This window comes from Kryptolebias marmoratus, linkage group LG21 (assembly GCF_001649575.2).
Source record: "Kryptolebias marmoratus isolate JLee-2015 linkage group LG21, ASM164957v2, whole genome shotgun sequence".
In the NCBI taxonomy this organism is placed as follows: Eukaryota; Metazoa; Chordata; class Actinopteri; order Cyprinodontiformes; family Rivulidae; genus Kryptolebias; species Kryptolebias marmoratus.
Window position 1 is genome coordinate 8,873,983 of NC_051450.1, and position 18,452 is coordinate 8,892,434.

At 41.7% G+C, this 18,452-nt stretch overlaps 1 protein-coding gene across 2 annotated transcripts in view; it reads right to left on the reverse strand.

Moving 5' to 3' along the window:
- LOC108234686 (cadherin-10-like) overlaps positions 1-18,452 on the reverse strand; it is a 50,456-nt gene that overhangs the window by 10,787 nt on the left and 21,217 nt on the right. For both annotated transcript variants that reach the window (XM_025005487.2, XM_025005486.2), the window contains exon 2: positions 12,611-12,981. In XM_025005487.2, the coding sequence (XP_024861255.1) occupies positions 12,611-12,847 (237 nt within the window). In that variant the 5' untranslated portion in view covers positions 12,848-12,981. The remainder of the gene's footprint in view (positions 1-12,610; positions 12,982-18,452) is intronic.

The following is an 18,452-nucleotide window of genomic DNA, read 5'->3' on the forward strand; positions in this document are numbered from 1 at the left end:
GTTGGGGGGGGGGGTATTGTGTGTTGCGGCTGGGTCATGTGGGAGGAAAGTCTTCCCCTCTCATCATATATTAAAAAGCTTTTCATCCCAGGTGCTGGGAAGCTTTACTAATTCATGGAGTTTTATCAGGCTGGCACATGTGAGACCAACAGCTCTCTGGATTAGCGTTTTTAACAGTTTTTTTTTTTTTTTTTGTTCGCCGCCTTTCATTCCACTCTCGTCAAACCAACCCAGTCAAGTGTGTTGCAGAATTTCAGTAAATTTCGGATTAAGATCTCGGCTGTCTCCCTCAGCCCTCTTGAATTCTGGTCAAAAATGGCTCTCTCTCGCTCTCTCTCTCTCTCTCTCTCTCCGCGGCAAGAGGAAATATTCTGCAGGATTCTATTTGTTTTTGTGTTCTGCTTTGCAGCATGTGCTTCCAAACAGCAACTCAACTGGCTGAAAACAATCCACTTCAACATTATTATCTTTCTCCCGCTGTTATAGCAGCAATGTCCTTTTCTATGATTGTCTATCAAGCTGCCTATCTCTGCCGGCACAACGATTCAGTTAATAACCGTCGAGTTTCCTCCTTTGGGCTGAGATGTGAGATAGACAGTGTGTCACGCACTATGTCGACTGTCATTTCTATGGAAACAGAGAAATCTCGAGGTTCTGAAGAGTTCCTCCACAGCTCCATGAAGGATATTACCAGACAGTTCAGCGTATCGAGCTTCGAGCGCCTGCTGCTATGACCCCGTCCCTCCCAGCTGCCCACCTTACTGTTGAGAAAAATTTACTGCTGCCCTTCTACTCAAATTAAAAAAAAAAAAAACCTCTCCTGGAAATCAATGAGGCAGCCCAATGTGGATTCACAATGGCCCTTTGATCAATTTATATTGAAAATACAATTAAACTGTCACAGGGGGGAGAAAAGAAAGCCACATGTGCCTTCAGTGTGGTCACCAAGAAGCCCTGGAACATCAATAGCTAGCCTTTTCTCCTCTGCCCTCCTATGGTCCCAAATTATATATATATATATATATATATATATATATATATATATATATATATATATATATATATATATAAAAAAAGGCAGAACATGACGCTATATCCATTAACGCTGGGACTTTTGGTCTTTTCAAGAACGAAAAAAATAAAATAAAATAAAAACCTCACACCTCTCGTAAAGCGACGGTTGACAATAAAACCCCTCGACTTTCAAAGAGCAAAAGTGCAATATTTTGGAAACGGGTTCTGTTTGCCGCCTTTGTTCGAGGAAAAATAACGAGATCGAGGTCGCTCGTGTTCCCGTGGGGACAATGGAAAACAGCAGCCGGTTAGTTTAGCTTAGCTTAGCATCAAATTCTTCCAAACACACGCCACTAAATGCCTTAAGGTGGGATTACAGTTTAAAAACAGGGGGAAGATACAAATCTAATCACCACTTACTACTATCATGCAGACAATCTGTCCCACAATCTTACATTGCATTAGTGCCTACAACAGAGCGTGGTTGTTAAGCTCAGTTTAGCTCCTTTGGAGTGCTTAAAATTAGGAGATCTGAGTTTGACCCCCTGCTTTGGTGGTCTTTTTGCAGTTTTGTTTTGTTTTCTTTGATGTCTAGCATCATCTAGCCATTTTTTTTATATTTAACTAGTGGGAGAGCAAAGCCATAGGTTTGACCCCGACTCTTCAAAGTATCTGACAAGTTGGCAGCAAGAACGTTTTATTCGCTACAGGTAGGGGCCTCAACCAATTACACCCCAACACTTGTGTCACAAACACACTCTGCACAAATTGTAGAAGTGTGCAGGCTTCCAACAACCGGCTTTGCAGCATTCAGTTTGGGGAATCCCTGACTGAACCCATGAGGGAATAGAGCGACTAATTCTCCAGAGAACCTCCTGCTTTCTACTTGTTGTCAATCCCGATGGCGTGCGTAAGCGTTTAGGTGTCGCCACAAAACGCTATTATAGTTACCAACGAGTGGGGAGTTTTGTCTTTTTTTTTTTTAACATCCTGCAAAGGAATTCGTTCTTTTTTTTTTTCTTTTTTTTTCGTCTCTGCATCCTGTCCTGCCTCCTTTGCAGCCTGCCTCGATTTATTGAACCCATTAAGGCCCGATGCGGCTTCTAAACATCGGCGCGGGCACATTTATGGGTTATGGCGCGTCTTAATTAAATATGTTCTGTTTGCACGAAACCTTAAAACGCGGTTTGTAATTCCCAAAGAAAAAAAACAAAAAAAAACAAAGCTAACGTAATGAGTAATTTCTTTTCATTTATGTTTGAAAGGTGATAAATTTGAAAGCTCAACTGAACCATGGGGGTAAAAAAAATATTATTACGTGTGCAAACTCTACTGCAGGCCACCTTCAGCTAAAACAAGTTGAAAAAAGGAGCTTAATATTTACCATATGCTCATAGGAATGCTGCCTAACTTCTCAAGAAAATCCGTCCATTTCCATCAAACTATTTTAAGTAAGCCAAACCTTTTGTAACAACATTCAAAAATTGCCATCTGCATCTTGAAATACAAAATAATGTGAAGTTCTATCAAAAAACAAAAAAAATACAACTTGTTTTCAGCGAGCGCTTGTAATTTGCATTTGAAAATCACTGTTTTCATTGCAAGAAAATAGAACTTCTACCCGTTTTGATTTTTTTTTTTTTTTCCCTTCCCAGTAGAAAATATTCATTTCTCGTCCTACGTGCTTCATCCTCCAGTCTGAAGAGGGCTGAGGAGTGAAGTGGTACTCATCAGACATCTGTGCGTGAGAACTTATCAGGGTGCCGTCTTTGTTTGCGAAATTAATCAGCTTCGAGTGCAGCAAATGTTGGTGCAGACTCGATCTGGCCGCCGTTTGTGCTTCACTCAAGTTCGGCCAAAAAGATGGCACTGGAAACGAGCTGCTTAGGGCAATTAGCCAGTTAGCCTTTAAGGCCTTGTGTCCTGGCCTGTTGAGAACTGGCTGCCTCCTCTCGAGCCAGATGGTAGCCTCAGACGGTGCACAAAAATAGCCAATCGGATGACTGTTGATGTATAAACCTCAGATATAGTGTCCGAGCTACTCTAACTGGAAGGTGAAACTTCATGCAACGTATATTCCTCTTTTAATAGACACCCCAAAAACCCTTTGTTTTGGATAATCTCCGGTTAGTTGGAGCGTTGTAACGGCTTGCGTTTGGGAGCAGTTTGTTAGCTGCAGGGTTCTGGTGAGCACTGACAGCACCGTGGCGGTAACGACACAAACACTGGGGAGAGATATTCAAGCTCAATGAGGTGGTTAGTTTTATTTTATTTGTCTTTTTTTATGAAAGAAAAACAATGACTCAATTGTTCTGGAAAGACGCCTAAATAAAGATTTGACAACTGGAGCTTGGTAGCGCCGAGGACACAGCTGGTTGGATTAGTGAAGTCACCAGTCGTTAAGCCAGGTAGCTCTATCTTCCGCAGAGACACCTCGTCCTTTTTAATATCGTCTTTATTTATTTTTTCCTCAATTATTTTTGTTGCTCGTGGGATGTTGTCAGGCTGAGGCTTTTAAGGCGAATGGCGCGAAGACGCTAGCCAATAAAGAGAACGCGTGGTAATCAGAAAGGGAACTTTTGTTTAAAAACTGACATTGTACCAGTTGTATTTCCCACAGTAAATGGTGACCACTGCAAAAGCATTTGTTTACTGTCTGACTGTAGAACTTGAAGTGATCTTGCAAAACAAAAAAAAAACAAAAAAAAAAAGATTTTTGCTTCAAATGTACTTTCTTTGAATCGGATGGATGAGGGTGGCTAAGATTGAATTCTGGATTTGCAAATAATTTGGTAAAATTGTTACGTCCTTTAAATTTTCACCTGCTGAAATGTGTTCGTTCATTTGTCTGTAGCATTAGTAAAATATCTCGTGAACCAGTGGATGGATTTTATTGAAACTCTCAGGAAATGATCAGTCATCAGACCCTCCAGGATTTTGCGATTTTGCAAAATCGCAACTTTTTGCAACTTTGCCCAAAACAACACAACTTTAACCCAATATTTATTGTTTTTAAAGTGATTCACCACCGTTTCTGCGGTCTAGTGTCTTCTTTGTGGGTTTGTGTAGTGTGGAATACAAAATAACCCCAAATAACTCACGAAGAAGACACGTGACGTCACTTCCTGTTAACATCAGAATGCCGGGAGCATGCAGGAGCAGCGACCGAAGAGAAAATGTGCGCTAAAGCTTCATATTTGCCCACAAAGATTTCAGCAAAGGACCGCACAAACCAGTTTCCTCCTCAGCTGCAGGAGAGTGGGGGGAAGCTGTTTTGCACGTGCTGCAGTGTAATCATGGAACATAAACGCATCGACAAACACTTTGTGTCTGCAAAACATGTGAGGAGAGCTGCAGACGAGGGACAATCCAGAAATGGTCATAAATGTCAGTTTATAAGCTATCAAAGTTCTCAAATAAAGCACCTTTTGAGAATGTCAATGTTTGTTGGTAATTATCTTACAAAACTAGGAAGTATTTTTGGTTTATATATTAAAAGTTTTGTTTTTTTATTGATTTTAGTAAAAAAAATCACAACTTTTTATCGCAACTTTTAGGAAAATGCCCCGTGAAATCAGGCATTTTAGCCGCAACAATCACAAAAAATGCAAAATCCTGGAGGGACTGAATAACTTTTAGAACCAATCTCATTCGAGATGGCCACCAGAATAATGAAACTTGAAATTTCAAGTTACCTCTAGTCACACAAATAGGTAGTGATGTGAAACAAAACAACTGTATAGTAACATCTGAACCCAAATCACAAAGGAAAGATCATAGCATCGTAATTTATGGACTATAAGACGCTACTGTTTGCACATGCTTTGAACTTAAACAATGACGTGGCTAATTTCTGGATTTTTACAGGCTAACAAGCTTCGTGCAGCCGAGCTCATGGGTGATTTTGCCTCGAAAGTGAGACTGCGGATGTGTGCGGCGAAGTAATCCCGAGGCTGTTTGATTCCGACATGGAAGTAGACGACTTCCGTGGCTTTAGTGCACAGGAGGATGATGAAGATAGCGACCAATGACGTTTCCTGGTAGGCTACTGCTGTTTTTTATTTCTTTTAACCAGCCGTGTTGCAGGCACTGTTCGAAAAAAAACAAAACAAAAACATTTACGGTACGTATTTGTGTATGTTAATGGTTACATATTTAATTTAAAGTAAAAAAAAAATCTTTCTGCGTAAATATCTAATGTTACAACAGGGACACCTGCGGCTTATAGACAAGTGTGGCTTATACATGTACAATTTTTTTGTTTTCTTTTTAAAGTTAGCGGGTGAGGCTTATATTCAGGCGTAATCCAGCAGAAGGAGATAAATCTGTTGTTTTAATAACATAAAAACAGTGATCCTTACTTTTACCACTAAAAACAGTAATTATGCTGGATAAAAACTGAAAGTTCGTCAAGTTAGTTCCTTATTAAAGATTCTAACACCACCTTGTCTGGAAAACTTCAGCTGATTTCACAGAAGGGGAGCCTGAATGTTGTTGAAAGATTAATTATTTTCACCCTAACAAAGCCAAAGGGTGTTAAAAAAAGTAGTAGGCAGGCGTTAGTGCAGAGATAATTACAGATTCTACTGAGTTGTTGGTATGTCTCATTTAGACGTCCCTTTTTTCGTCGGCAGGCAGACGCTCGCCGCGGCGGAAACGCACCCCTTCCCCGTGCACGAGCGCACTTATTGCGCTGCCGACGCGCAATCCGGGTCGCCACCGGAGACCACAGGGGTTGCCATGGCGCGCGGGCGCAGCCAGGGGTGGATCACGTTGCAGACTCCTCGCTTCTCTGCCAAGGCGAGCAGCTGGTAATGGAGTAGCACGAACACAAAACAAACAAGAAAAAAAAAATAAGAGAGACAAAGAGAGAGAGAGAGAGAGAGAGAAAAAAAAGCCCCTCCATAAACAAGTTCTTTCCCCCAGGTTGCCTCAACTGCTGAGTCATACAGGACTGAGAAGCATTTGTGCTCATCAACCCTTTTTTTGTCTTTCCTCTGAGTTTTAACCGATTACTGGGGGGCTGGTGTTTGTTCGCATGCAGCAAGCATCGCTAACTTGCTCGGGACTATGTTGAGCAGTCTACCCAGCAGGCCTTGAACCACTGGGGCCTATCAGAGGCTGTAAATACTTTATGAGATATGATAGTGCAGCACAAACACTCCTCAACCACAGGCCATTAACCGTTTTAGGTGGATATGTGCCCTTTGGTAAAGTACGAAATAATGAAATAAACAAACACTCTTTTCCCCCGGTGACAGCACGAGTCCTCTGAGGCTCGCTCACAACTCGACTGCTAATGAGAGGCAGTGTACGATTTCTCTCTTACAAAATATCTAAAAAAAAAAAAAAGAGAGAAAACAACTCATTGGCCAATACAGCAAGCTTTGCAGCCAAAAAAAAAAAAAAAATCCCCAAAAAGATACTGACAGTCTTTTTTTTTTTTCCTTCTTCCTTTCTTATCTGGATCAGTTTGCCTTTCATTTACAACTGCTCTTGTTAAGCTCGTTCAGGGGGAGATTACAGTTTTATCTGTTAGCACTTCACAACTTTATGAAACTGTGGTAAAAGCGGCAAAAGGGGGGGAGAGACTGCAAATAACAAGAGGCAGGAAGTTGTAATTCAAGTGCGGTTTCGGCGTTTTATCTTATACCGAGTGTCAAAAGCTGCTCTCTTGTTCATAATAACCTGTCATTGTGTTATTTCCAATTCATTTCCTCGGCACAAACAAAGGTGGTTTTGTTCCACGTGGCGCTCTCGGGTTGCCATGATGCCACTTGGGCTGACAAAAGCTTTCTTTTTTATTTCTTTTTTAATTTTTTTTTTGCAGTTTTTGTCATTTGCCTCCCACCCTTCAGACGCTGTGAAAAGCTGCGGCCCCTACCTGAGGATGCAGACGCAGATGGCAGCTCGCAGCTCGCAGCTCGCAGCTATTCGTTCTCTTCAGGGCCCAATTCGTCGCTCGCGCTTTATATAACAATTAACAAACAGTAATTGCAATCAGAGACGATCGGCGCTCGGCAATCCCATGCAACAACTGGCTACTGAGCTGACAATGAGGAAGAGCACCCAGCTGCAGGCACTTTGGGGAAAACAAGAAGTGCTTGGAGTCATGATTAAGTATGCTGCTCGAAGGTTGATGCTTAAGTGGTGTCTTCTAGAGATGGCCTCTCAGGCCGCGGCCTCTGGCTCTCTAAGTGTACACCACACTCAGATAATCCATTCTTCTTTCGCTATTAGTCCCTTTACAGGCTGAAAGGACGAGTGGCACATCAATCACCCGTCTCTAAAGGCAAAGTGGTTTGATCAAGCTCGGTATTTACATTTGATCTTCACTCACTCAATTTCTTTTATTCTTTGTTTTTTTTTGGTTCTTCCATAGTGAATGCAATAATCCTGTTTGTCCAGGACTGAAAGTCAAGCTCCGCTCTGGGAGGACGTATGTTGCAGAATCTCATTTGGTTGGATGACTCTATCCTCCGCGGACACACGATTGGAATGCAAAGCGCCGGGCCCATTCAGCTCCCTGCACAAAACAGCCTTTCTTCCCTCCCTCCGTCTTCCTGACCTTGCCACAACGCTCCACAATCGCCTCAATTACAGTAGATTGGAAGAGGGGACCAATCGCTTGACTTCCGCTCCGCTGCATGTAAAGCAAGCATTATGACGCCCATCTTCTTGTACATCTAGGCACACACACACACCTCCTCATCAAACGATATCTGGGTCGACAGCAAGTTTTCATTTTGTTGAACAAATAAAACCTTTGGAGGAAGTTGTATTTTACTTCGGGGCTTCGGGATGGTTTGATGTGAGTGGAATGGACATGATGCAAGCAGCCACGGAGCTGACAGGAAATCTACTGGAGAGCCAACAGCAAACAATGCCCTGGATGGATGGACGGATGGGTGGATGGACGGATGGATGGATGGACGGATAAAATGTGATCAGGGAAAGACAACATGGTGTCACGTTGATTATCAGATGATGGGATGATCCTCGTATTCTCTGAGACAGACTGACACATTCATTTATATATAGTTATACATTTGGGTGGTATTTGATTTGAAGCACATCATAACAAAGTAATCTTTTCCTCCGAGTCTAGTAGAGGTCAGTTACGTAACAGAAACATTCATTATGCTCCTACAGTACAAAATGCCAACAGTTCCCCCTAAAACCAATGAAACAGCAGGGCCAGCTTTTTTATTTTTTATTTTTGCTGCAAACATTTAATTAGGGAAAGATAAACACTAACAAAAAAAAAATAAATCAAGATTTCACTTTCTGTTTGTCGATTTGGATTTCTTAAAAATGTAGAAGATGGCACAGTTGACGTGAAAAATCCTGAGAAAATTTTTATCAACACGTGAATTACTGTTGGTCTTAGTTGTTGACTGAAAGTCGTGACAAAATCAGAGGTCAGAGGTCATGGAAGTTTAACCTGTATGCATGCGTTATAGCTGCTACTGAAGGAAGAATCTTCCCTTAAAAAAAAAAAAAACAATTCTGAAAAAGGCTGTGGTTAAAGCCTGGAAATCACACACATGAGAAAAAAAATAAAAAAAATCATAATTTTGATGTCTTTGGGTCGCAAGATTGAATACAACTCAAGGATTTTCAACTAAAACTGGTGATTTAGTCACTTTATTTTAGGTTTATCTTATAGTTTAGCTCAGCTGAAAATGTTGCTTCACATTACAGTCATGAAAAGGATTTAGATGTGTATATATCTGAAAATAAAAGCTGAAATATGGATTTTTTTTGGTTTGTTTGTTTCAAATTCATAATTTGATAAATGTTTTCAATGTGAAGCATTAATTCTAAAAATGACTGTAGTTTGGTGCATAGTTTTCCTTTCTTTACTGGTATAAAATTAAAAAAAAGTTGAAGATTTCCAAAATCTTTGCAAACTTAGATTCCTTCGCATGGTGGTGAAATATTAATCCAATCTTATGATGCATTTTTCGTCCTAAAAAAACAAGCAGAAGTCCGTCTTCATAAATATGGATTGAGAAGACATAATAAGACATTTTTGCATGAGCTAAAATAGCAGCTTTTCAAATGTCAGCGTGTTAATATTCTGTCCATCTCAGAGCAGCAAGCAAACAATGGACTCGGGAAAATAACTGAAAGAGACCACGGCAAGTTACAGTTTGGAGGATGGCCGTGTTTTGTTTTTGCTGCGCATATCTTGACCACCGATGTGATCTTTATCCTAAAGAGTCTTTTTAACTTCAATAACCAACCAGTTTTGTCAATATGTACAGTTTACAAAGCTATCTGACAGCTGAATGGTTAAAATCTGTAGGCAAAATTGTTTCAACAAATTATGGAACCATCCAAATCCCTTAGAACTTGGTCAGTAATTTAAGGGCAAAATGAGCTGTTTCAGCTGCCTTACTGAGGAGGGTTAGGACACATGGCCTAAGCATGAGAGCTGCCAGTGGAAATAATTTAAAGCATTATAAAATCCTTCTAAGAGCGTATCAACAGAGCGTGACAAAAGATGTTGGTTGTTTCCAGTCAGCTGTGTCTAAACTTCGAGACGAGACAAACAAAATAAACTAAGGAAGACGTCAAAAGTGTCAAGACAGACAACTAAAACACAATGCCTTTTGAAACAGAAAATGCAAACAAAAGCCATTTGCGAGTTTGTCAGTGCACGCACACTGACTGGGTACGTTGACATTTTGGACATTTTCTCATTTTCTCAATCTGACGATGCATCGGTGGTGATGAAGTTAAACAAAGGAGTGGCCAAAATCTTGATATTCAGGACAATGATTGAAATAATAAACATAATACAACAGTCCTTTTTATTACAAACTCAAATTTCTAGATTTTTCAGCTGATTTTTGGGTCACTTTTGACTCTGAGTGCCAACATTTACTAAAACGGATGGTTTTAAAACCATCGATCCAGCCTTCCAGTCAGCCAGCCACTTTTTAACACTTATCGGTGGTCGAGTCACGGAAGCAACAATCCAGGAGAGAAACCCAGACATCCCAATCCCCAGCGACACTCTGCAGCTCCTCCTAAGGTATTCCCAGGTCAGACAGGATGCATAATCTCTCCAGTGAGTTCTGGGTCTTCCCCGAGGTCTCTTCCCAGTGGGACATGCCCGAAAAACCTCCTAATCAGAGGCCCGAACCACCTTAAAACTGACTCTTTTTTATGCCAAGAAGCAGCAACTCTACTACAGACAACACCACATTACTAACTTTGTCTCATGGGTTTTCAAGCTCTTAGACCCTCTTCACACTAAACGAGGACCCCACTGTGCTCTCCATGATTTCTTGGCACGTGGCTGAACCACAGCAAACCTCCTTTGGTGTGAAGGCAACGATGACACTGCTACACTCTTAAGTGTTGACTTAGCAAACTATTCTGTTAATTTTCGCACCACCAAGGCGCTCTCCTGTGGGCCCACCTCACCTTATCAGCAGATCATTCCCACAATGGTACTACCACGTACACCCATCGTCACCCCAGGAGCCCTCCCAGGCCCCGGCGCTGGCAGGGCTCACTCGGACCTCATCAGAGTGCCCCGCTCTCTCTTCGTGTGGTGTTGTAGCCTAGGCACGAGGTCAGTGTGGCCACTAGTCCTGCGTCATATTTTTTAAATTACGACGCCACGCCAGTGTGTGTGGACCACTTGTCATGAATCCGTGTATGGTTCGTTCTTTGTTTTTTTTTCGTTTAAAAAAAAAATTGCAAAAACAAAGCATTTAGAAAAACGGCAATAGCAAAAATAAAAAAGGGGTACGTTTTTTTTTTTTTTTTAACTGCGATGGTTAAACCAAAGACAAGCTTTTATTTTGTTGTTAATTCAACGGGACCTTATTTCGGAACCGGAAATGAAGACCTGAACTCCCGGCACGTAACTTTTTCAGTTACCAGTAGGTGGCGGTAATGTCCTGATTTAATGACTTACTTGGAATATTAAAGAAATCTTGTTGACGGTAAGATCATCAGCTCTCAGTGAAATGTGTCGATTCTCTCTAAATAAGACAAATAGATCCATTTTTAAACTGGTAGATTCTGAAGTGCTAACTGAAAAAGTTCTTTTTCTTCTTGTGGATTTTAATGGCGGTTGGCAAGAAACTGAAGGTGTACATTACCGCCACCTACTGGTAACTAAAAAAAGTTATGTGTCGGGAGTTCAGGTCTTCATTTCTGGTCCCGCCATAAGGTCCCGTTGAATTAATAACAAAATAAAAGCTTGTCTTTGGTTTAACCATTGCAGTTAAAAAAACAAAACAAAACGAACCCCTTTTTTATTTTTGCAATTGCCATTTTTCTAACTTCGTTTTAAAAACGAAAAAACACATGCTTGTTTTGTTTTTGCAATTTTATTTTGAAACGAAAAAACCAAAGAACGAACCATACACGGATTATCATGGATACTCTTCACCACAATTTATGTAGAACCCCGATACACTGCCACCACAACCACTCTATGAACCTTGGGCTAATACCCTATAAAACCAATCCACATTATGGCAGGTTTTTTTTAACATTGCAGCAGGGTCAACACCCAGTGTGACGGGGTTCTTATGAAAAGAAGAGGAAATGCAACTACATAGATTTCTTTCCTCATCTTGATCCATTTATTTCAGCAATTTACTTCTTAAATAGGTTTAGTAAAGCCAGAATGTTTTATTTAGTAATACAAAACAATCAAACTGATGTGTCACAAAAGCTAAACAACTAAATGAACATCTTCTAAAACTGGTGCACATTTTTTTAAACAAGGATGTACCTGCACTGGCTAAAAATCAAAACCCCAGACGGGTATACAGGCTTCAGTAATTTCATATTGTCAATTTTCTGCATGCAACGAAAAAAAATGGCATAGCACCTTTTTTTTCCATTTGGTTTGTCTGTTTACATTGTGTCTTGGATAATAGTAGCAAGCTCATGTTTTTTTTTATGGCGCTTGAGTTTCATGCATGCGGAAGTGTCCCAATTCTGACACCCTGAGAAAGAAAAGGTTTTCTTCTCCTTTTGTGAACCAAATCCAACACCTACTACAAAGTACCTGCGTTCCTCTTCTGCGCTGACCTCCAAATTAAGAACATTTAATTAAAAAGCCAACTTTCCGATGAAGGAAAAAAAAAAAAAATTCTGAATCAGAGCGGGCCTTCGCGACGTTCCTTTAGTGCTTGGCAAGTTTTTTTTATGCCTAATGTGTTTTCAGTGTTCACTTGTTTCACTCAAATCGGCGCAAAAGCATGAAAAGTTTAAGTTTCCCCGACCTTGATGACACGCACCACTGTGGCTATTTTGTTGTATTTTCATGGGAATCACCGACTTTAAGTGCAATAAAACAAAATGTTTTGCAAAACCTTTGAGCAATGAGCTTCAAGATACCATCAGCCTTCAAATACTTCCCTCTATTCATACTTTTTGAGTTCTTTGTGTTGTAATAAGAAATGCACTGAAGAAAGCTTGTGCCTTAATATTTATTTTTTTTTTACTGGCAGTGAAATGTGTTGGATTAAATTCTTGTAGATTCGTACGTACTTGCCTGCAGATGTTTCATCGTCTCTGATAAAAAAAAAAAAACAATACCAAGAATGCTGGGTTTTACCTTTCCGACGTACTGCATGTCCGTCCCGGTGTACTCCTCCAACAGAAAGAACTGGTTCCACATCCAACCTCGTTTCGAGCGTCTGAGCGGCACTCCATTGGCGTCCTGTCCCACCAGTCCTGGCGATCCTCTCCGCCCCCCTGTAGTCCTTCGAAGGGCCCTGAGGCCGTAACCCGGAGAGCTGAGGTGGGCCACGGCCCACAGCACCACCAGCGCACAAACCGTCCTTCGACTCATGGCCGAACAACCACAAAACCTTCAGCCTGATGCCGCCCCCAGAGGTCTGCGTCCGGTGGTCAGAGTATCGAATCGGTTCTCATGCTGTAAGCAGGAAAGGCTCCTCGGACCTCACATCGAGCAACAATCAGCTCCTGAAACACACACACACACACACACAAAAACTGTCAATATTGAGAGAAGAAGCAGCAGTTTGTTACTGCTGCAGCTCTTTTTTTTGTGTCAGATCCTGCAGTCAAGACCAACTCTACCGGTTCAGGCTTTTTAAAAGCTGCAGCGTGAATAAAACTGAAGAAAAATCAAGACGATGAGATCTACAATGGCACAAAACCTTTCAATAAGTCTCTAAAGTCTTTTCTTTTTTGGAACGTATCCTACAGTTAGTCATTTTATTGATTCCTGAAAAGAAGAAAAAAGAAAATCTCATTATCGCACATTAACCACCCTTAAAAGCAGCAACTCTAAATGTTACCAAAGTCCAACAGCATATTCCTCAAATTTTTCACTAATATTGGTATTTGAACCCCCCCCCCAAAAAAAAAAAAAAAAGTTAGTCTGCAGTTCCTGCCTACTTCTTACTTCTAATTTCGTTTTATTTATTTATTTTGTCTTATTCCTGCGCTTTACTTCCTGCATGGTTTGGCCCCAAATTGGCTTTTCTCAAAGTGCCGAAATAATTAGTTCCTCTACACCAATCGTGCTCCACAATTAGCTTTCTCAGTTTTATATATATATATATATATATATATATATATATATATATATATATATATATATATATATATATATGTATGTATGTATATCTTTGTGAATCCAAACTGTTTTAGATTCTCTGAGTTAAACTAAGCAAACCGTTCAAATGCAACCTCCTTTTAATAACTGAACAGCAAACGCAGAAAAGGATCAGAAGCATCAGAAGCAGCCATATTTTCGCAGGCAATAATCGCTTGGATCAAAGTACTCAAGGCAGAGAGTGTTAAACACCAGACTAAAATGATAAAATCCGTCACATTCCCGTCCAAACGAGCTCTGAAATACATCCACGCCAACTGTCAGTTAAATGACCGATGGGCAGGCAGAACGCTGCCTAACCGGATAAATATCACATTACATGTTTTCCACATCAGTGTGAGAGACTTGCGTCTCATAAAGCACAGGGAGCTCTTCAATAAACTCTCAAATGAACGCCTCGTACGCTTTGTTGCCACAAGAGCCTGGCCACCTTGGACAATGTCAGCTTCAGTTTGCCGGTTTAAGATCGGGGCGAAGGCACGGGGAGAAATAACCTCGTTAATGCCGGTGTAAACGTGCGGCCTAATCATCCTCGGGCAGAAAATCGAGGATGAATCTTTTGGTATATACAAGACAGAGGTAAAAAAGAGAAAGAAGGCCATGTATTATGTTTTTGTGCTCCTTATTCCTCCGTGGCTGGGCGATATCCAGGCCGCCAGTGTTCCTCAGCTGCGGTTTGGGAGGAGGGTTATCAGTGGGTCCGTTGGGGAACTATGGTCTTCCATATCATACGCTCTCAGAGGAACAAGGTATGGTCTGGCTGCTGTGTTTGGGGGAACGGAGGAACAATGTCTCCGGACAGGAATTAAGCACCCTGACCTGCGCCCAGGAGTGGAGCCAGACAGGCTGAAGGGGGACTAATGTCCCAGCAGAAGTGCTGTCACAATCCCACGGTTTAGTCTTGGATGCCAGGGCTAAGTTTAGTCCCCATTTACATTCTGCGGAGAAGAAAAGCCCGCGCGTGCTCGCGCACAGGACAACTGCAGAGATTTAAACGCTGAGACGCCTCACCGAATCGACTGGGGTGGGTTTGTATGGGCTTCTGCACAGGGTGAGTTGGGGGCGGGGGGGCGGTTGAAACCGGCTGGGAGTCTTTGTAGGCACCGTTAAACAAAACCCGCTCCACATTTCACCAGTCTGTCAAGCTGTTTACGACAGTTCAAAACATAATGGAGAGTTTGATACACTTGTATGTTTTCGGCGCTGTCTGTTCCACCAGCAGAGACTTGTAAAGACATTTTGACTGTGTTGTTTATATTTCAAACCCATCACAGAGTTTACCGGGGGCACAGGCTCCAACCATCCAAAGATGCCAGTCTACTGTGATTTTCTTCTTCTTCTTTTTCTTCGTTTTTTTTTTTTTTTTTCCCCTCCTTTGCTTTGCCTTTCTTACACAGCCAATGAAAGGAGGAGAGTCAGAGCATCACAAAATCTACTGTATTTTTAAAAGAGCATCGCAAAAAACTGTTTCGGCTGAGCAACAAAAGAGAAATAGAAGAATTCTGATGGGGCGGGAAAAAAAAAAAAACACACAAAGTGTGCAAACCACGGCATATGCTTTTACGAGACAAGAAAAAATAAGAAAAGGGAAAAGTTACTGGTGATGCTTATTTTTCACGCTAGTAAAGAAAAGTTTTGGATTCTACATCCACTTGTCTTTAAAAGCCCTCGTAGTACCACATGGCGTGCAAACCATTGGCGGTGTTGATGTGCACACAAAGCCAAAATGTCAGCTTCAAGCCACGTACCTAGAACTCCTATGCATTCAGATCCACACTTGACTATTCAACTTGTGTTGAACATGTATTGCTTGAGCTGATATCCAAAATTCTCAGGCTGTGGTAATGTGATGATTGTTAATTGGACGATAGCAAAATAAAAGTGAGTCAATCAAGAATTAAGTAGGGGAAAAAAAAGCCACAAAGCTAAGAAACACCATCGGCAGATAAGAGTCAAGGTACAGCAAACTTCACCGATGAATTACCAAACTGAATGTAAACATGAAGCATTTATAGTCCGTGCACTGTGACATCGAATAGAGCTTAAAGCTTGAATTATGCACATTTCTTTTGGGTTCAAAGAATAAAGCAACACATTTCAGCGGATGAAAGAGAACACACGTCTTCAACTGTCTGTTCCCATTTCCTTTCTTTTCATGACTCCTGGTTAAGAACACGATTGTGAGTTTATTCCATTTTTACTAACCCAAAGCGTGTTTTTTCCAGTAACCAAACCACAGATATGTCTCTTCTCCGTGGCGCACTGTGTAGTCAGCCTTTATACATTTGTGTCACAGCCACAAAAGCATCACAACTAATTTAGGTCTTAAAAAACTATTTTGTCATGATCTGGCGCTATATTAATCGTCCAAATTGAACTGAACTGTCAATCAGAAATAATAAGCGCCAACGTGGAAGCTGTCTAATTATTGCAGTTTTTAACAAGCCAAATTTCATAAAAGTCACTGGAAAGTTGAGGGGAGGAAACAAAACCAAAAAAAAAAAAAACAACCTAACCCCCATTCCCCCCCCCAAAAAAACCCAAAAGAAACAAAACACGAAATTCTGTGCCAATTGGGGTCAAGTTTGTTAAACCTTTTTTTTTTAAAGAATCTTGTGTTTTGGCAATGTTTCACTCTTGTCTAAATTGTGAAGTAGATGCTCTAAACTTCTGAGCCTCTGGGAGGTTTGCTGCTCTGCCATCTCTCTTGTTCCAGCTGAACTGGTCGAGCAAAAAAAGGTCCGTACAAATTGGGAAGTTAGTCATTTTCTTAACTTCCTCAGTGACTACATGTTAACAATTGTGTATGATGCGACCACATACGTCCACGACTGCACCACTCCCCAGACCCGTCCTGTTCAAACTGTCTCAAACCTGGTCACCCCATGCTGCCAATTCGTTGATGGCAGGAGAGGGTCCTAACTTCGGCATAAGGCTGCAAACCCCCAAAATGCTCCTTACTTGGTGCCACAGGTAATGTGGTCGTGTTACATATCAGACCACCACTATGAAAGTTTTGTGCATGCTCCAAACCATCATGGACCTATTAAACTCTATCACATGTAATCAGAAGCCCACTGCGTCTATATTATTCCACCCAAGACCTCACTAAGACCCTGCAAAGGCCTGTTTCTGGCTGCCTTTTTAGCAGGATCTTCATCCAGTAGGAAATGCGTCTTATAATATCTTTCCTTAAAATAACACTGTTTGAATATCTCAGTCTTAAATTTACAATCACTGATTAAGTTTACAGTGATTCTCTTGTCAGGTTTGTGCAGCGATCAGGACTTATCAGGTGTTTGTTCCAAACACCCCAGAAATGGTACAAAAAATGGTTTTTACCCCACCCCCAGTGAGCACGCATGTCTCTGTGGTTGAAACCAAAGATATTGATGGCTACAATGTGAAACCCTAAACCTGATTTGGTAGATGAATCGAAGGATGATGTCAGGGTGACTTAAATTCATTAAAGAAAGAGTCCGATTTTTACCTTTCGGGAAATAGAACGCAAAGAAGTGTGTGAAAGTGCAAATGTTTTTCGGTACTGTGTTACATAATTCGCAAACATATCCAGATTTAGAGCACCCCAAAAGTAAGTTTTGTATTTTACAGCATTGTGTAGGATTTCTGGAAACCATAAACTGTGATCAACAATGCTCCTCACAAACCAAGCACCTAAGAGTTAAATAAAACCAATGTAAATATATGGCTTTTCTATAAAAGGAGTAAATAACGGGCATGACTGGGCGCCGCGATGACGGCGGGTAGCCTTTGAGAACTTCCGCTACCCTTTAAATAAACTCTGAACCCGGTCGATGCCCTCCGGGTGAGATGAAGTGGAGCTTCGGCATTAATAACGCAGGTGCTTAAAGTCAGATATCAGATGTAGTTACCGTGACAACACTAAGGGGTGAACGGGTGGATGAAGGAGAGTTAAAAACGTCCTGTCAGAGCAGCGTCAGCAGTCAGGATGGGACACTGGCCCATCCATTATGCTACCTGTCTTCCAGAGGCAGCCAAGGCGAGCCCTGCTTTCCCCTTATGAGGCAAATTGAAGCTGGAAGGGGGGGGGGGGTGAAGTCCCTTCTTTTCCTTTTCCCTCATGCGTTGCAGTTTATAGCCCTCCCCTGCCTGAGCTGATATGCATTATTGCGGGGCTTTTTCGCTGAAAGCCAGTCACTTTGCATGTGTCCTCTGCCCGGATCAGCACAAGGGGAGGGGGTGGCGGGGCGGGGCGGTGCTGAGGAAGGACTCCCGGGTCAACGCTACGTGTGCTGATGGAGGCAGGTGAAAGCGAGATGGACTGTCAGGCCTCCTAATAATGCCCGCAGAGAAATCGCCTCCGTGTCCACAACTTTCTCTAGACTTCAGCTGACACGGCAGCAGAGCCTTATCCAAATTTGTTACATGATTTAAAAAAAATTTTTTTTTGCCCTCCCCTTGCTCTGCTCCTCACTCTGTTTTTTTATATCTTTATTTTTTTTTTTCCGCCTCCTCCAGCTCCCAGCGCACTCGACTTTATGAATTTACTTAATTGACGCTGGTGAGGAGCATGTGGGACTCTGAGCTATTGATTTGCTGTAGGCTTCAGTGTGGTTGGAAATACCAGTGGGTCTCTGGGGTAGTCTCAGGAAGCTTTCTACCTCCAGTCCCTCAGCACCGGGAAGTCGGTCTTTCCAATAGATTTCTTCATAATGTCACTGTGGAAAGCTAATGCTTTCAGCGTATGTAGGGCTCAGCCCGTCCTCGAGGAGCCCATCGCCCCTTGACCGCATTTGTCATCGCCTAGAAGCCATACTGTACACGCCCCCCC